At 39.1% G+C, this 20,786-nt stretch overlaps 1 protein-coding gene across 2 annotated transcripts in view; it reads right to left on the reverse strand.

Annotated features, from left to right (window-relative positions):
- The window catches only part of ERC1 (ELKS/RAB6-interacting/CAST family member 1), a 270,416-nt gene that overhangs the window by 21,307 nt on the left and 228,323 nt on the right, over positions 1-20,786 (reverse strand). For both annotated transcript variants that reach the window (XM_053944154.1, XM_053944153.1), the window contains one exon: positions 4,410-4,511. In XM_053944154.1, coding sequence (XP_053800129.1) covers positions 4,410-4,511 — 102 coding nt within the window. The remainder of the gene's footprint in view (positions 1-4,409; positions 4,512-20,786) is intronic.

The following is a 20,786-nucleotide window of genomic DNA, read 5'->3' on the forward strand; positions in this document are numbered from 1 at the left end:
CCACACCCACATTTTCTCCCATTTTAGGTAGCATAGCTGTGCTTCACAAGACAACTGGATGAACTGAGTAGCTTGGGAAATCTCTGTATGGAAGCTTTGCTTCTACTTCCCCCACATGGCACACACCTGGCACAAATTTACAAGGAGATAAACCCACATACACACCTATCCTTTTGCATGTATTAGATCTCTTAGAGTGTAAATTCATATTATTCTTGATAAAAGCAAGTGATAACTAATTAAGCTATTGACCAGAGCAGTTTAGCATTTGAGAAAGACCAAAGAGCATCCTCGTGTGAAATCACACTGGAATTGACTTGGATGTAGAGCTCCATCTGGGGAATAAAAGGAGTAATAAGAAATTCAGACAGCAAGAAAACGAGCCAAGTGAAAAATGCTAGGAAAAACGATTTCAGGATGAAAGATGGTATTTACATTGAACTATAAACTGAAATGTAAACTACCATCCTCAGAAATTACAGGGAGGGTGCATATGTTTATGAACAGTGATCCATTTCAGGGGAGCTCTATCTGATAATGCTGTCATGTACAGAATTGGTATAATTAAATATTAAATTCAGTCAATTCCAGAATGCTGGAGGGGAAAAGCCTTAAGACCTGAACCATAAAAATAAAATAAAGTAGTTAACTATTTTACACAGTTTTTTGGTCTCCATTTAATTTTTAGTATTGACTGGAGGCGATTGCATCCACAGACCTGAAGGAACTTTAAAAAACAAACTCACTGCCAAGTCCTATGCTATTAGTTACATTTTATCATTGTAATACATAAATTTCATTTAACACATGGAGGTTAGGGACTCTAACTTAGCTTTTACAAAGAGAATAAGGACTTTTTTTTTTTTTTTAATGAACGTGGAATATCACAGTAAAAACATGTACTCTGTTGGGAATAACTGGCTTGGGAAGCATCCATCACCTTTATACCTTCCCTGCTGATGTATGCACGACAATGACGAGGCTGACAAGTTTCTCCAATGAGATGTGTGGAAGGCAAGGCTGCTGGCTAACTCATTATTTTGACTGGGATGCTCTGTAACAGCTTTCCTGAGGAAAGTGCCTCAAAGTGGAGAAATAAACTATTTTTAATGTCAACCACACATTAATTCAGAAAACTATGAAAAACCATACTCTTAGCGCAGTTGCATTCTCTTTCTCAGCGTTTTCTACACAAAACTCCATGTTTGCTCCAGAAGGAAAATCAGAATTATTCCTACCTTCATAGTGAGTGTCCTCTTCCTTTTCATCACTTACTTACCTGATCTCCCCTGCTTAATTTCTGTGCTTCAGCTGATCTTTACAAGCATCACCTCTAAAACTTTTAACAGCATACACGAGTGCACAACCATTGCAAGAGTGGTGATTCAAAGAGAATGTGAAATCAACAGTGAGTGGAAATTAATGAAGCACTTTATCAATTTGTCCACTAAAGAGATTTTCTCAGCTCAAACCCCAAGGCATGAAATTCAAGTTTGACACTGCCACAGTTGGATTAAATTTTTCAGGTGGTTGGCTTGAAAAGAGGGATTTGATCTATACAGTCAGACTGCAAGTCTGCAGTTAATTGAGCAAGTGCGAGAGATGAGAGTGACTTATTCTCTCATGAATGTTTTACAAGTCTAATACAAAGCAAAAATTTTCAGAAATGCAAGGGTCCAAGATTTCCACAGAAATTTTCAGTTTTCTTTCAAATAACTGATATGAAAAAAATCAGATTCTTAGAAAAAAAGTGCACAGAAACTGACATGAAATATTTTTTTACTTAAAAGGATAAGTGAAGAAGGAAAAAGTTTCATACAGATTTTAAAATACTGTCAGAATACTGTCCTTTAAAATACTTCAAGTACTTCAGAGAAATACCTTCTGCTTTAAAACTGATACTCCAAGGCAGAAATGAATCCTGTGTACTGTAATAATCAGTGTAATAATCAGTACTTGACTCCTGGCCAGTAAGAGGTTTTTTTGCTAAAGAATAGGCATGAGGAGAGAGGCTCTGTCCTCTGTCCTGTCTTCCCTTTTGGAAATGGGCGCTGTTGTGGGGACAACTTGACAGCACAAAAGAAAAAATTGTGGACATGGACACAGAGAAACAAAACGTACTTTAAATGAAAAACAGCTCCTAATTTCTCCCCCACTGTTTAGAAACAATGAGGGAGATGGAAGGCAGAGAGGAAGGTAAAGGGGATATTCCTCTTACATTTCACATTTATAGACAATTCATACTCCTAGTCCATCTAGAGAATCCTGTATTGTGAGTTGATAAGTATCTGTGACTGGTTAGGTCAGCGTGCACGGCAGCAATCTCTGCAGCAGATCTCAACATGCTTAAAACCTTCAGAAGGAACATTATCTTCAGGAGGAACATTATCCTCGAGCAAATTCTTTACAAACCAGAATTGAAAAAGCACACATAGGTTTGGCTACGGCGCAAACTGCTTTGAAAAAGAATCCGACTGAAAACGTTTCCTCCATGAAGTCAATGATAAATGATACGAAAGACATTTCCTGTCCTCTCATACTTGCACAGAAACTCAATTACATGCCCTGGAAAGTTCTCCCCGCAGCACGGTGGAACAAGGACAGGATGATTAGAAGAAGAAAATCACAAAGTGCACATAAACACACGAGAAACACCCTCATGCAGGGAACATGGAAGCAAGGGGAGGGAGCACAGCCAGGTTTCACAAAGCACAGGAGTGAGGTGTGGGAGTGACTGTCGGAAATTCTTCTATTGGCAGGAGAGGTTGGTTCTCACCGTTCTGAACAAAATGGCTGAGCTAAGAGCATCTGACTGGTTATGCCCAAATACCCTCCTCCTCATCCTAGAGGTGCACAGGTGGCAATGGGAGGAAAGCCCCAGAGCAGCATGGGAATGAAATAAAGAGTTGGTTAGTATTTAAAGCACATAAAGTACAAACAGCAGTACAAAGTGTTTCAATTCCTTATGCAGTATTCTGAGCTACTTTGAGGCACAGCTTTCTTTGCTCCCTTGTAGGCTTTGTCAGCTTTCAAAATGCCCCTTTGCAAAGGAGAAGTGCAGTCAGAGCCTCCTCCCTCCCCCTCTCTTCCCTATTAGGCTTTTGCAAGAATTTCTATAAATGTCTAAATTTTATTTCGTTTTTACATGTTACCTTTTCAATTTCATCTGTGAATGCTATGCTGCCTTCATTTGCAAGCATGTACTAGAGTTACATGCTGGAAATGGCTTCAGCTCTCTGTAGACTTCAGTGTAGAAACAACAGATATTCTAACATTTGCACCAAATTAAGATTAAGAAATCCATTTAATTTTCAGTATTAACAATTTCACTCTCCTGAAAAAGGAGAGTGAAACACCAACATCTTCCAAAAACACTGCAGTAAATTCAAGCCAGTCAACATACAGTGGAGGAAGGTATTAAATTAAGATGCAAAGGGAAGTTCTCTTGAAAATCAGAGTTTTTCTGTTTGTTTGATTGTAGATACTCCTTGTTTTCTGATGCAGACATGCAAGGAGTTGTTTCAAGATCTATTTTTGCAGGGTGAATAAGGAATTGGCTTTTGCCTTTTTCCTCGTGTACCTTACTCATTATTTCTGTGTATCACTAAGCTGGCACTTAAAGCTCTAGAGAGATATGCTTCCCTTCATATCTCACCAATTTCTACATGAGTCAGAGGGCAAGAGAAGCATTCCTTCACTCTGTCGAGGCAGTGATTAATGATGGCTAATATTTTAATTAAACTGCAGTGGATGAGATTACAACATGGGATGTGCAATTATGTTGGCATTTTCCGTGCTACCCAAGGGATGGTTAATCTCTCTAATACTTATCAAGTACATGGCTGTGCTCTGCAAATGCCACAGGAGGCTCCTCACTTTGGAGATGGTAAATTGATTTTCCTTCAGTTCATGGCCCATTGAGTTTGTGAGGGAGCAGGCTGTGCTCATTTGGCACCGAGGCCGGGATTTCCTCGTGGGAAATGAAGGGAACTGCTCGTATGCAATCCACAGATCAGAAAGCTGATCCTGGAGCATGGTTTCCTGCTACTGAAGACAAGAAACAGTCCTGGGCACTCCACACACTCAAGCAGTAAACCCGAGCTACTAAAATCTGAATGTGTCATACAGGACTCGAGTCTCGCATTTTAGGAGAAAGTTTTTGTTCCTTTTCAATGTGCCTCCTCCTCTCCACCCACCTAACAACAGCTTGGTACCAGGAACTGTTCATTCAGGAGCTCTGCACAAAGCCAACACAACAGCAACACTCAGTTCTGGTTTATAACTGCATTCTGGAATGCTGCTTTTGTTCCAAGGTACTGCAAGCATGTCAGGGAAAACTATTTATGACACAAAATCATCAGCCCTCACAGTAAAAATTACTTTAAAAACAAAAAAGAGAGAGACATTACCTGGTCAGGGGAGGGCTTGTGGTTGGTTTGGTTGGAATGGGATGAGGATTTGAGGTGGTCATCCTCATAGTTGTCAGCCATCAGCTTCATACGGTTCTGAGTCTATTTAAAAAGGCAAGAAAAAAGAATCTCAGTCTACCTTCTAATGTTATCATGGGGACTAAAGGGAACAGGGCATTTATACAAGTGCATATCCAAAATCCATTCATGGGGGAAAAAAAAGACACATGCCTAGACATCAGTTGGTATTACCACAGAGAACTGGTAAAAACTGTGGAGACACACTCCAACCCATTCCCTTTAAGGCTAAATCAGTTGTGCAATTAAGTGCATCATCTGACTCGTACCTCCTAAAACTTGTGCTTTACAAGAAATTAATTTCTTCTTAGAGATGCTTGGGATTATGGTTCAAACACCAACTTGGAGAGTAATTCAGTGAAAACATGAGTTAGGTGTCCCTAAGTCAATTAAAAAACCCCCAGTGAAGCCCTCAGAAAGTATTCAGTTTTAAAAAACCAAAAACTAAACAAGCTGAACATAGGTTATTCCTTAAGAACTCCATCCAGTACAATTTGCAAATCAGTTTTCAATTGATATATCAAAGAACAGAAAAATTCTGAGGCTGGTCAGAAAAATGTTAATTATACAAAAGCCATCCTGTGAGGAAATTAAAAAGTTAATAAATAGATATTGGGAAAGAAAAAGTATCATAATGAAGGCTTATAAAATTGGAACCTGGACACAGTCAAGTAAAGAATTAGCAAAGTATGAAACAAGTCTTTTTGTTTTCTTCAACTTCTTAGGAAATTTCCAGTTCCAGAAGAGGTAGGATTTTGAAAAACACACTGTAGAGAATAAATTATCTAAGAATAAATGGAATTTAACAATACCATTCTAGGTAAGCAATTGCAAAGAACATTAAAATACATTACCTGGCTGTGTCTGCAAAGGAGAATGTTAGTTAGATAAAGCCCTTTTAACAGACTACCCTGAAATGAGGTCCCTGAACACCTACAAACACAAACAAATAAGGAAAGAAATGCACCTGGAAGAGTGTCCCGGGCTCACAAAGGCCATTCAGGCAGCAATGATACTCTGTGGGCAGCCAAAAGGGATGGGTGAGGGTCTTGCAGAGCCAAGTGCTGCCTCCCTTTGCATTATCTGGGTGCCAGGGTCATTGGGAGCTCACACATGGAGCGGCCCCAGAACTGAGAGATGGCATCTCTCCTGCCAGCTCAGAAGGCACAAAGCTCCCCACTTTGAGCTTTGTGAAATTTTGTATTCTAAGGAAATCTAAAGACTACCATGACCTACACTGGATATGATACAGAGCAAATTATCTACAGCTAGACATATGAAATCATCAGCTATGCACTAAAATTAAATGTCTTAAATGAAAGCTCAAAGCTGATAGAAATGCCAGCTGTTGATTCAATCCCTTCATAATTCCATGGTTTCTCACTGAAAGCTCTAAGTTTCATGAGCATCTCAAAGCTAGAGAATGCAGATTCTACTTGTCTCTATTCAGATCATGAGAGAGAAGGTCCAGGGTTTGAATCTGGATTTGATTTTATTTTGGAATAATTTAACAAAAGCTCACAGTAAATTGAGCTTAAGCAATGTCATGATGCAAAATTTTTTTATTGTTTGCTCTGCTTTGTCAAGCAAGTTCTGAATTCCAAGTCTGACTCATCATTCATAAATCACTACTTGAAACATGCTACATTAATCCTTAAACAACCAGTTTATTGTAAAGGCACTTTCTTAATATTTATTATTTTTATTACACTTAAGGTTGTCTCTTCAACAGTTTCTTCTTTGCAATGAGAACAATTGCTTTTAAATAATTTCACATTTCCTTGGAAATTTATTGTTTTGATAATAAATAATGAATTGTTACATGACTTTCAGTGTGTGTGTGTGTGTGTGTGAGGAAAAGCTATTGAAACCCAGATGTTTAGCAGAATGCTAGTACAGCACATGAACTTTCCTGAGAGAAAAGAAACCCAAACTATGTTAGCTAGTAGGGGTAGAGAAGAATATAAACACTGCAGAGAAGCCAGACTGGGTCAGGCTGAAGGGACCACAGTGGGTCATGGGCTCCCACCTCCCTGCTCGAGCAGGGCCATCCCAGAGCACATGGCACAGGATTGCCTCCAGAGGGTTCTGGAATATCCCCAGTGAGGGAGACTCCACAGCCTCTCTGGACAACCTGTTCCAGGGCTTGGTCACCTGCACAGTAAAGAAAGTTCTTCCTCATGTTCAGGTGGAACTTCTGTGCATCAGTTTCTGCTCATGGCCTCCTGTCCTATTGCTCAGCACCACCAGGAAGAGCTTGGTCCAAGAGCTTGGTCCATCCTCTGACACCCATCCTGCACACACTGACAGATGTTGTTAAGGCCTCCTCACATTTGTCTCTTCTTGAGGCTGAAACAGGCTCAGCTCCCTCAGCCTGTCCTCGTAAGAGAGATGCTCCAATCCTTTCATTATGTTTGTCACTCTCCACTGGACACACTCCAGCAGCTCTGTGTCCCTCTTGTCCTGAGAAGCCCAGAGCTGGACACAGCACTCCAGGTGTGGCCTCACTAGAGGAGAGGATCACCCCCATGCTGCTGGCAGTGCTCTTCCTAATGCACCCCAGGATACCTTTGGCCTTCCTGGCTTCCAGGACACACTGCTGGCTCATGGACAGCTTGTTGTCCACCAGGACCCCCAGGCCTTCTCCTCAGAGCTGCTTTCCATCAGGTTGGCCCCACACCTTATCTCTGTCGAGCCTGGCTATGTCCCTGTCCCACTTCCAATCCAGTTTAAAGCCCTCTCCACGAGCCCTGAGCTAAGATCCCTTTTCCCTTCTGATACAGGTGGGCCCCATTTGCTGCCAGCAAGCTCAGTGTTGTATAAATTCACCCATGATCAAAAACCACAAAATGCTGCTGTTTACACCACTCTTGAAGCCAGGTGTGCATCTGCATGGCTTTCCTGTTTCTTGCTCCATCATTCCCCGCAACTGGCAGCACAGAAGAGAACACAGCGTGTGCTCCAGATCCCTTGGCCAGTTTTCCCAAGGCTCTGAGGCCCCTCCTCACTGTCCTTTATCCTTTTTGCTGGGACTTTGTTGCTGCCCACTCAGAAAACTCTAAGAGGGTAACAATCAGTGGCTGCACCAGGCTGGGCAGTTTCTTGGTGATGTCCCTTACCCAGGCCTCAGGGAAGCCACACACCTCCCTCTGGGTTGGGTCTGGTCAGCAAAAAGCACAGAGTGCCTCAGAGAGAATTCTGAAGTCAAACTGAAGAGGGCATGTACTTCTGTCACTTAAATTCAAGTAGAACCTACTATTAATACTTGGCAGCAGGTATTGAGAAGTGGCTGATGGAATTGGGCTGGTTTAGCCTGGAAAAGAGGAGGCTTTTTAAAATTACTTGATAGGAGGTATAGAGGACATGAAGCAATTGGAGGGGATAGGACAGGAAATGACAGATGTAAAATGGAACACAGAAAATTCTCATTAGAGATCAGGGAAATTCTTTTCATAATGAGGAGCATCAAATGTCAGAACAGGCTGCCATGAGACAGTGGCATCTCCATCCTTGAAGATACTGAAAATGCAGCTGAACAAGGCCTTGAGCCAGCTGCTCTAATTAGTGATGCTCTCAGCTGGTGGCCAGACACAGAGGTCTACTCCGACCTAAAATATGCTGCAATTCTTATTATTTGGAATTTTCATCAGATCATTTGAGAGTTTCAAAGCTCAACTTTTCAGAAGAAGAGGGAGATAAGTTCTAAAATTCCTCTACTTGCCAAATATGGTTTAGTTGCTTAGCTCCATTACAGCCCTTTGAACATTTAAACCCAGAACAATCTCTGATGACAAGCCTATGGGATCAGTTCACCTAGAAGGACATTTTCTATGTTCCCTCTTTAATTCAACCTGACCTCTCACTGCAGCTGCTGTTCATTTAAGTGTGTGTGTGTTGTTTGTGGCAAGTCTTGGCAAGAAAATGCCAAAATTAGTATTGTGATTCCATTAAAGGAACTAATTTATGCATCTATATTGGATTGGAATTAGGCAAAAATCAAAAGATGGAAGAAAAGCAGCTTATTTCCTGATAGATACCACTAAGAATAATTTTCCAAAATTTAAAGCCCAAGCAGTGTTGCAAATAAAATATATAATATTATAATATTTTTACAATTATTTTTATATAAAACATAGAAATAAAGAGTTTCTGCTTAAGACTGGACTACTAATGACAAACTTTTACTTAGAAATTTTAAAAATAACTGTAAATACATGAACTGAGTTTTTCTCCTATTGCTCTTCCACGGGAAAAAAAGAATGTCCGAAAGGATGGAAATTTCTAGACCAAATGGCTGTTGTAATGATTTAAAAACAAACCGTTTACTTTTCTGTGGGGAACCACTCCAACATCCTGCAGTCCTGAGCTGGTTTGTCATGGTGCTATTATACAATCCTCTCCCACCTCATGAGGTTATGGCTCAGATCCTAGGGCAAGCAATTCTACATCACTGTGAAAAGTATGAACAACAAAGTGGTTTAACCACAGGGTCCTGTGAGAAAATAAATGAGCAGTGCAGACAAATCAGATGTGTCAGGAGTGCTTTTGTCTAAAACCTCCAGAGCTGTAAGCAGAACTAGCAATGATAGGAACCGGATGTCAGGTTCAAATTTTGCTTATAAAAAATACCATGTGCCCTGACAGGTATGTTCTTCAGGCATGTGCAGAAAAAATGCTGGAATGAAGAAAACTGGATAAAACTCCACAACTCAATAGGTTTTGTGATTTTTTTTTTTCCAGAAGGTACCTTCATTTCACCTTTTTTTTTGGACAGATTTCATAAAATTACTCCTGGCCCTCCAATTATACCTTCCCCAAAGCCCCCACAGCTTGTCAAAGCCTTTAACAATGCTCTTCTTTTCTTCCAATAGTCACCATGCAAAGAACAGTCCCAAACCTTCATACTGGTGTAAATTCTCAAAATTACTCAAGAGCCACCACACAGCTCCTAGCTGAAAGCCAGGAATGACTGTGGAGGCCTTGGCTCTGCAGACCAAAGTCTATGAACTGCAGGTCTAAAGCAAAATATTTGCAAGGCTACTGCATCTAAAAAAACTCAACTTCCCCTGGTCATATACTGGACTTTACTCTAAAAAGATCAGATCTTGCCCACCCCTCCATTTTTGCATCCCAGAATTTCTGCAATTTTCCTTTTGCCTCTTTGATACAGTTGCTGCTAATGCCTTTTTTACTTCCTGTCATTATTTAAGTCTTTCTTTTTCCCTATCCCTTGCTACAGCAGGCAGTTAGATTAAAAGAAAAGAGCACCAGGAGAAAACACAAGATAAATCTGTTTTAATCACAAATGTGAAATATTCAGCATCAGAACTTCTTTAAACGTGGTCTCTTTGGTTGTTTCATGGTCCTGCCATGATTTCACTGTATTTTCATTACTTTTTTTCCCCTAGTTCACTTCTGCCTGTATTCTATAATCACTAAATGTTTGGGTAAACAAGGAAATTACCACGGTTAAACTAACATAACCAACACCTGAAAACTTTCATTGAAATCTGCACATGTACACTATTTTACTTGCCAAAACTGTAGCCATAGTTAATTTTTAAAGAATCACTCAGTTCCTCATCCATGGAAGTACTGCTTCAAAGCACTCTTTCACCTGTAGGTTCCTAAAAGTACTTTATTTTATGTTCACTGCAGGCCACACTGGTAGCTTGCTTGTGCACCTCAACACTAAAGACCAAATTAATTGATTTTATCACAGCTAAATTATTACATGAGAAAAACCAGAACTGCTGCTGATCCACAAAGTTTAGGGGAAAGTCAGAGACATACTCTGCAATACAGCTGGTAAAGCCTAGAGGAGTGCTGCCCAGATCTGACAAACTCTCTATTGTGGAATCCCACACATAAATTTGAAACCCACAGATATAACTACAGACATTGTTTATAATATATTTTACAGAATGTTTTCATTTGCAAGCTTGCACTAAGTTGTATGTTCTAATGAGAGTACATACCTTTCTTAAGCATTTCTGCAGGACAGCTATAGTGTTCTGGTAACCATTACCCTGGAAAACTTTTGAAACCGTGTTTTATTCATGGGAATCACACATTTCTGTATCTCTAGAGAAGCTCTCTAAGAAGCAGCTCATGAGCTGTGCACTCTCTCTGTTCTTCCAGTCTGCTTCTTATGCTCATTGCAGTAATTTACTCAAAGAGTTTGCATCAAGTCTGTTCTTCCACCATGAAACACAGCACAAACTCAGATGACATCAGTGACTCCTTTCTAATTTTTTGTAGAATATTTGCGTGGGGTAATTTTGGTTTTGCTAACCAGTCTAAACAAGCTTTATTAATCCTTTAATGTAGAGTTTAAAAAAACCCACATTAAGTAAATATTAATATAATGACTGTACTTGTGACAAATGAGTATGTGGTGGAGGCAGTGTGTTGGTGCATTAAAGGAGTTATCCCATTTTAATCTGAGCAGAATGTTTCACTGGAAACATGAAAAAAAGCAACAGTTCAGAAACATTTTTGTCACTAATAACATTGAAATATAATGGAAAAACTTGGGTGATGTTCTTTCAAAGTGTGGGCCGAATTCACTATCTCTGAGAATTATGCACTTGTGAAGGCTTTTAGATAGTTCTTTTCTCCTTGTTAGAAACCTGCCGTGAGCCATAATCCCTGTTAATGTCCAACCAGCTCCCTACTGGAATCTGGCTGTGAAAAACAGAGAAAGAATAATCCCTGTTATTGCCTCTTATTCGAATATGATGGCCTGCCTTGAGTTTATCTACACCTACCTTAAATGTACTACCTCCAGTCTATACCTACCCTAAATATACTACCTTGAGTCTATACTTACTTAGAGCATTAGGACTCTGAAAGATTGTTTTAAGTATTTAACTGTGCCCCCTTCCCACTCATGATATTTTATGAAAAGGGAGACATTTCTCAAATTTGTAAAGAGATGGCACACACTGAGTTGCCATCTTTGTAAAGTTTAAAAGACGCATCAGTAGTTAGGTTTGGCTTTCCTTTTGGCCATGTTTAAGATTAGCAACTGAGATTTCTCTATTAGCAGCACACCAGCACAAATTTCAAGTGCATGGACATGAAACCCATTCCCATTACTATGTTTCTGCACATGCAGGAGCCTGTGTTTTTGTGAGCCCAGCAAAGAGCCTGTGCAGCTGCTGGGGTTTGTCAAAGCCTGCAGGATTTAACACAGTTCTACCTGAGATGTTGCCTCTGCATTGGCTGCTGGCAATGTTCCAACAATATTACTTTAAAAGTGACTTTATCAGTCCAGCTAATTTCTGTGTTTAAAGATGTCATTTTCCTCTTCATCTCCCCACATGTGATAATTACTGAGAAGCTTCATCCTGAAGAATTCATACTCTACAAGCCTTTGAAGTAAACTAAAGGAGGCAGATCATCTAGATAGGGCATGCTCTGTGAGACTTGACATATGTAGACATATGTGGATGGGATTAAAAATAAACTTGGAACTGAAATTTTCCCTGTACAAGAATGTGTCTCTTGGACTTAGCTCCTTAGGAGATGAACAAACTATGAAACTATGGAATTGCCCAGTGACCAATTTTATTGAAATCTATTGCTCTGATTCCTGACATGAAGAAAACCAGTGACACACAAAAAAAACCATCCAAACCAGATCTGTATTTGGGATTCCTTTTTGTGCTATACCATACAATCACCATAGTATATGTTTCTTTAGCTCTCTTTTACTCTTTTTAGAGATACCTCAAGATGTATTTTAAGATCAGTGGTAATAGAACTGCCTTTTTCAATTACTTGTTCCATAAAAGCTGGAACCTGCCCAGTCACAGGTTTGAAAGGGAACTAAAAATAAAAAATACCTCCTCTCATGGTTAACTACTCAGGAACTGGCCAAGTATGTTATTTCTTTGGCATCTTTCCACTGCATGTAAGGGTCTTAGGCAGAAATATCATTAAGGTGTGTCTTCCTGTATCTCAAAGATGTCTGAGGGAGTGCTGCAGTCTGAGGACATTTACAATCATACAGTGAAACTAATTTTTAGAGAATGGGTGGGCTATGCATCAAGAAATGACATTCAGGCAGCATCAGCAGGACAAATGGTAAACCACAACAACATCCCCAAAGAGTCCTGGATCTCTCACACAACAGATAACCCAAGAGATTATTGACTGAAATTGATCTGAAGACAGAACAGCAAACAAAATGAGCTGCTGTTTTCATTCTTAAGGTAAACTATGAGAACTGGTTATGTTCACATTCCATTTTTGAGCAGATTAAACCTCTAGGTTTAAAATAAGCAGGCATTTTCTGTGTTATGAGCTTGCCCTGTGGTGCAGTTAGGGCAAATCTCATCTTGATTCCACACCATGGAAGAGAAGGATCTTGCTGCAGAAGAGAATATAAGATCAATATCTTTTGCTGCCACACACCCTTAAAACAGAAAAGACTAATTGATTTAAATTAGCTTAACAACTTTTTTTTTTTTTTTTTTTTGTTAAAGCATGCTGTTACATCTCCTCTCGGACTATTGTGCCATCTTCACTGCTTCTTTAATCAGTAAAGAAGCAATTTCTTTTGCAGACAGCATGGCTACACTTGAAGAGCATGTGAGTCCACTTTAGTACCCTTCCATATTGACTGATGAAATCTGAGTGCTTTAGATTTGTATTCTCCATCTTCTAAGCATGGCCTTCAACTCATGTAACTATCTCTTTCTGCAGCCTGCCTCCCCCATGGTGTCCCCAGGCAAGAGTCAGCTGGGACCAGTGTATGTATGTATGTTCTGAATGGCCAGCCATATGTGTGTGCTACAGCCAAATAAAACATAGCACAGCTCAATTCTCCTTGCCTTCCCCTGTGTGGGAGCTTTACTTTGGGCTCTTTTCGCCTCTACTCAGCTGTGCATGTTAATTAAGTTCCTATAAATCTACAAAAATCTTTGAGACTTCTTTTCCTCTGTCACATTTGGTTGAAAATGGTCAATAAATTAAAAGTTACTGGGTAGGAACTACAGCTCAGCTAAGCAGATGGATAGCACTGCCATTCAAACTCCTCTTCTTTGGAGTCCAAACTAACACATTTTGTTGGAATTTTAAGAGTCTGGATATAGACTCTCAAGATATCCTTGCACTAAATGCTACACAGCAGTTGAATTTTTTGGTACATGCCTTTCTTTTGGATTCTGGGAGACTGACCTGCTACAAATTCTCAAGTGATCAGCAGCAAGCAAGCCTCCCATGATCATGTGTCTGCTGAATGTTTAATAGATACAGTTTATTGTCTCTTTAATCTACTTTGATACTTACTACCAAAGACAAAGCACTTTAAGAAAAAGGTGAAATGCTACTTCTATAACAATGCAAAAGGAAGTATCAGTCTTTGCCGCGGTCTTCATTAATCAAACTGCTGAAAACTTCTGATTGTACTTTCCCCCTTGCTCATTCTTCCCTTCTCACTGTGTATTTGTGCATCCAAACTAAAAATTTAATCTTATGTTTTAGAGAATAATAGAAAAGCAAAGACAAAAAATGATGAGAGAAACAAGCTGAAATGTATTTTGGAGCATAAACTCTTCCTAAAAACTTTGGTAGGTTGGTAGCGTCTTTTACAAAGCAAAATCTGAAAGGTATCTCAGGTTATGCTAAGGTTGAAATACATATCAACATTTCATTGATCTTGTGATTACTTTGAACTTGTGCAATTTAAGCATCAACACTAAGCACTACAGGTAAGGTTAGTCTTACAAAATCTATGCAAAATCTGAAGGCAAACCTTCTAAACGACCTATGTTATATCCTATAGAACAGGCAAATATTGCAATCAAATACAGAACAAACTTTGCTTGACATCATTGATGGGTCTCCTGTTTTGTTATGACTATTTGCCTGAAATTTCTCCTTCCCTTTTCTCTTCTGCTTCACTCCACACCCTGCTCATCTTACCATCAACTACCTTACTCTGTGCCCCTTTCCTTTGTTGTTCTATTTGGTTCTCCTTTCCAAAATAAATCGACTTTCAAATGCTCAACTTCACAAAGCTGCCTAACACAACCACTTCAGTTACTCTGCTTTTGTCTCAGTCTTTCTCCTGCTCTGAAACAAGAAAATTTCTCAGTCCAGTGGTATATATGAACCCTGGCTGGCAAAATCTCATATAGGAATTTACATACAAGATGCATCCTACTGCAAAATCTTAAAAGCTAGTCATGATCCCCTGGCTCAACAAAATAATTTGTAGGCCATCTGCTCATGTGTATCTACATACACCTTTCCTAGCTGAAGTGATTTGGAAGTCTTCCAATCTTTGTGTATTGTGACTGCCTTGTTACAATAAATATAGTAAAAGCATTCTTTTATCCAGCAATTTTTAATTTTGGAAAGTATATGCCAGCGTTTTGACCACAGACCTTTTATTGTTACATATTTTTGTTGTTATGTGACTCACCACTTCAACTGCATTTGCCTGCATCTTCAAAGAGTTGTTAATAGCAAACCCCCCTCCCCTCTATATATGCTGTTCTTGGCAAAAAAAGGAGTTATGTACAGATACAAATTCCTAGATGCTAAAGTGTTGTGAGCTGCTCAGTATCATCTCAGCACAGACTGTCTGTGACTGCCCAGAACCCAGCTCTGGGTGTATACACGAATGGATCTGTGTCTACATGATATAAACAGTGTTGATAGCAACTTTAAAAAAACACACACAACGAAACCTCAAGACTATTTGCGCTTGTTCTGAAATTAATTTTAAAAGCTGTTGCTTATAAAAGAAAAAGAAACCCAGTATTATTCTTCTTGTGGCTTGCTTTCATCTTTGAATCCATCAAAATCCTGCATGGTAACTGCTTGAGGGAAGAGTTGAAAGGGCATTTCCTTTGATAACCACCAGAGCTTTGCTACCCCAAACTAAATAAAAGTTAAGAATTTTTTTCTTTATGGCCAATTATTAGGTTTGACAGCCACCTAGAAGTGTCCTGCCTCAACAGCCACACAAAGACACAGACATCACATTCCTGTCTGTCCACACCATCCGTGCGTGTGGTCTGCACACCCAGGATTCCTGTCCATCCTCACTGTCCCTGTGTTTGGTGCACAGAGAAAGGATTCCTGCCCGAGCACACAGCAGCACATGTGCAGTACAGAGCTGGGCAGATGACTCCTGTCCCTTCCTCTGCTCTTGCACACAGCACACAACCAAGGAGAACCATAATAAACCAACACTTTTCTTTTTTTTTTTTTTTTGCTTGTTATTCCAGCAGAGGTTGATTTTCTGCATCAAAGCCTAGGTACTAAGCTGGAGAGACTGAAAAAACATTCAGCTTCTCTACTGTATTTGTGCCAAAATTATTCTCACCAAGGAAAGAATGTCAGTTTGGCCAGATGAACTTCTGTAAGGTGTCTGCATTCCAGTATCCCTGTCTTTGCCTGCTCTATTCTTGATCTGTTGTTTCTCTGATTTACATTATATGATGCCATTACATACGAGTAGAGGCCCAGCCAATGGGCACCATAAAGCACTCTGTAAAGCTTAGGAAAAAAAAATCTTAAAGAATTCTCTCTGCTACAGGACCACTAAAAGAAAAAGATCTGTGGAACAAGATGAGAAAAAAGCCAGCCATACCTCTGGTGAGTTTTTCTTAACAATCCTTTTACTGCTAAGTCATTAAACTTAAGGTAGGTGATTCCACTTGTTAAAGAGCCCTGACAAAGCAGAGGAAGAAACAGAAAAGAATGAATAGAAGGACAAGAGCAACCTTGACTGACTGATTTGCAATTAGAACACCTAGGAGGAAACAAGGAAGCCTTCATATTTTTAAGCCCTTTTTATATCACAAACCAGCCTTCTGGCTGACAATGCAGAAGGATTAGGCGGTTTTGGTAATCAGGAAATGAGGGAAGAGAAAAATCTTTTTGTGATCTGATAGTGATGAAAAGGTCTAAGAAAATAAGGAATTATAGTCTTAGTCTGCACTTCCCAGTTTGTGCATCCTTCCCACCAAACCTGTGAATTTTTTATTTTTTAGTGCAGAACAACATACATCTTGCATGCCTCCATATGAGATAGAGAAGACTTGAAAGATGATTGAAGATCTGTATATATAAGTAAATATATTTCCCCTTAGGGAAAAAAAAAAATCAGGGAAAAACTAAAATGAGAAGGCACAGTCCTTAATACTTCCAGAAAACAAATAAACTCATGCAGGCTTCCAAGTTTTAAACAATCTGTGAGTGTGTGTGTTCTTAAGGATCACTATATTGCTTTTTTTATTTTTTCAGCACCACTACTGTCAGCAGCTGGCAAAGGTTTGGGTTGCTAGCTGTAATAAAGGAGGCAAAGCCAAGGTTTCATCTACTGGTGTTTAGGAGATGAAGAGCACACTGGCTTGGTGTCATAAATTAGGGTCATGTTTCATGTTAAGATGACAACAGTGAGAAGAACAACTTCTGGACTATTAAAAGGATTAAGAGTGCTACAATGGTAAAACAGAATGTTTAAAAATGTTCAGTTTCCCACCCCAAACAAAAATCCACTGTAAAAACAAGAGATACCTGGGTTGTTCAAATCCTGAGGAATCAAAATCCTGTTCAAATCCTGGAGTTAGCTGTGAGACCTCCATTTTTTGTTTACTCGACTACTACAGGAAATATTTGTATTCACACTAAGACAGGCATTGGTGGTGAACAAACAGAAAGAGAACAAAGGACTGGGTTCTGTGACTGTAAAATTGTACTCAAATAAAGAGAACTAAAGCTCTAATAAAATGATTACCCCTTAACTAGGGCTGTATTCAACATAAAAGACCACTGCTTCCTTCAGGCACCAGTCCTGGGATGAGCCAAATATTTCCCAAAAATATTTTTGGGAAGTAGAGCTTTACAAAAGCTGAGACACTAACATTCATCTATACTATTGATAATCTAAAATTCTACCACATTCCAATTGCAAAGGTAAATGACTTGAAATTGAGGGTACATAATCAGCAAACTTTTCTTAATAACCACATGATAAATGTTTGATTATGCCAAGTAAAATCAGACAGCAATCTTTTGATAGCTGAGTTTGAGACTTATTTTTTCTTCAAGCAAAATCCTGGACTAATCCCTAAAAGCACTTCTTGCTACTGCAAAGACTAAAAACCTTTAGCAACATATTCAAGGCAAAATAAGGCACACAGAAACTGTGCCTTTATTCTGTGTTCCATACAGGTCTGCTCAGGGACAGCTGAACACAAGAGCCCTAAAGACAATCTGCCAAAATCACTAACTCATGTTTGACAGCCTTGTCTCCAGACTGCCATTCAGGGAGGGACTGGAAGCACAATCTCCATCAGTATCAACTTTCTCATCTTGTACCTTTTGGAGCTGGCAGCTGTCTCCAGACTCCTCACAGCTTCCAAGTTAGGAGACAGCAGAAAAATCTCCATCCCCTCCCTGCTTTCACAAATGTCAAGTGGCAAACATGTGACCTCTAGGGAAAATCTGCACACCTTTTCTTTGGTTGTGAGTATTCCTTAGAAGGGGCTGTAGAAAACAGCATGTACTTATTAAGGAGTAAATGTATAATTTGTTCTGCACCTAAACATGACTGGTAATTTTTTAAGACTTGGATCCTTCAGAACATAACACCATGAATTTAACAGAACTGAGGGGAATCTGCAGCCACCAGCACCTTGCCATTTGCAGAAGCTATAACAAGTAGCCTAATATTAGATGCCTAATTTCATAAATCTGTGTCTCATATTGACAAACCTGCAATTTCCACAACGTGGTATATAAATTAATGAATTAATTATCAAGAAACTACTCCTTAACTAACAGAATCTTAGCTTTCCAATTGCAAGATGAAACCTCTATTTTCCCCTTCCTTACCTATTCATTTACCTGAGATATGGTGTACTGGACTAGGCTCAATTGAACAGTTTCAAAAAGGGAAATTATTTTCAGAATTTAATGAGCTTAATACAGCAGATGAAAAAAAATCTGTAGACTGAGAGATATTTCAGTGCATAAGCTCAAAAATACCTGAGATCACTGTTCATCAACAGTTCACTGTTTACTGAAGTTCATTCCATGCAGTTAAGCCTAAATTTTTTCCATTATCAATTTTTAAGATGGTAGGGATTAAAATTCTCTTTTGCAGACTATGCATTTCTCCAACTTCAGTGGATTTATGATGTCACTCCCAAAATAGCACAGCAAAATCAGAAATATGCAATATATTCTATCTTATAGGTCATTAATTTTCATTACATATTCTAGGTGTACAATTCTTTCCATCATTCATTCCTCCTTCAAGTAAAGAACACATCACTAGCACATTAAGTCATACAACTGTTAATCTGTAATCTACTTGAAACCTTCTACAAATTTAGTTTATGAACCCAATCAGTCAACTCATATCTCTGACTTCACCTTCTCCTTACATGTTTTTGGAAAACACCTTGAATCATCTATCACCTCACCAGTTACAGGTCTTACACAAATTAAAACCAGTACTAAAGCTGGAAAAATGCCTTTCAGCTTTCTGCCACTGCTTTTTAACCGACTATCAATGTGTGAATTGGTTTTTATATTTGATAGTTGGTAATGTCACAGGTTTGTTAGGCTTTCCATCCAAAGAGAAGTAACTACAAATAAAGTTTTACTGTAGAGGTTTAATATGAAACCGTGTGTTGCGTGCTCCCTGAGGAATAATACCATTAAATACAGGAAGAGATAAGCATAATGTACCAAGTTAGCACATTTTGAATGCATATTTGGTAAAGGGACATGTGTCTCCTAGACAATTGTCATTGTCAGGTAAAACAGCCCAGATGAACAGGAATCATTTAGTACAGAAAAACCTGCATCCAATCAATGAAATACCTGTAGGGATGCTTACACATCCATCTTCACCAAGATTCAAAATCTCCAAGCAAGTAACTCAAAATCCTCCAGAATCTGATATTTCAGCATGAAATTTCTGTTTCTTCACAAAAGAAAAATCTATTCATGCATTTATCTTGTCAAGACTTTTTATATTTTTAAGTGGAACTTTCCTGTCAGCAACACTTCAGAGTTCCCTAAACAATGGGTCTAAAAGATACAATTTAAATGTAATCATAAACTCACTCTATTTTCTGGTCATCCTTCAAACATCATCAATTCAAATACCAAGAGTGATGCCAAACCAGCCCAGCCACAAAGACCAATGGTTGGAAAGTCTCAAATATTTTACCCCTGAGGCACATCCTGCCACTGGACAACAATCAGGAGCAGTCATGCATGGGTCCTTCCCAGCTACCCCACAAACCATGGAAGTTAAGCAAAAGAAGATGTACCCGTAAGTGTATTCCTTGAATGAACAACTATAAGCAATGCTGAGCTGTTCTAAATGACTCTTTCCGAGATTTTGCATCTATCTCATGACTCATCAGCTAAGACAAATATTGTCAGGAACTATGCTCAACATAATATTTGTGGCAAAGAGACAGAATGAATTCCATAAATACTCTGTTGTATGTATGCATCATAGAGAGCTGTTCTAATATATTCTCTTTATTTAACTGAAAACCATCGTGTATCAGACCAGTGGTTTGGGCCACAATAACTACAGGAAACCACTGCATGGTACAACTGAGATGTCAAATGACACTGACTGTTTTTACATTGCACCAGTGTCCAGCAGTACTATTCACAGACCAAGGAATGATTATTTTTCAAACCCAAATTAGATCTTCTAGTGCAGTCTTCTGAGGAAGCCCAAGCTCAGTGAGCTTTCTCACCTCTTTAATAGTGCTAACAAGCCTGGTTCTCCCAGGGGAGACCTAACAATCTTTCCTGATGTCCAACACCATCAAGTTGGTCACTTACAGGAATGGGATACAGGATCTCAACTGCTAACCTAGACTTGTCCAGCAATCCTGATTTTCTAGAGAGAGGCAACGTTGCTTAAATAACTTCCTATAGGAGTTCATAAGCCTTGAATGAGAGCTAGTGTATAGGTGGCACTAAATGCCACCTATAAATTAAAGTCAATTAAAAAGCTGTAAAACTCGAGTATGAAAATCTTAATATATTCAATTAATGGAGGAATATTTCTAATGGGGTGAAACAAGTTTATGAAATCTGAGTTCAAACTTGGGAAATATTAGTCTTTATAGTATTTAAAAAAATATAACAAATGTCTAGAAAGAAAAGGTACCAAGTACTGTATTGTCATCTGGATTCCTCAATACCTCTATAAATCTTAAAGCCCTCTTGCTCAGTGAGGCAAAGCATCTTCCTCTTCCAGCAAACCTACACAGCTATACCCTAAAACCTCCAGGC

The sequence above is a fragment of the Vidua chalybeata genome, chromosome 5, assembly GCF_026979565.1.
Source record: "Vidua chalybeata isolate OUT-0048 chromosome 5, bVidCha1 merged haplotype, whole genome shotgun sequence".
NCBI lineage: Eukaryota > Metazoa > Chordata > Aves > Passeriformes > Viduidae > Vidua > Vidua chalybeata.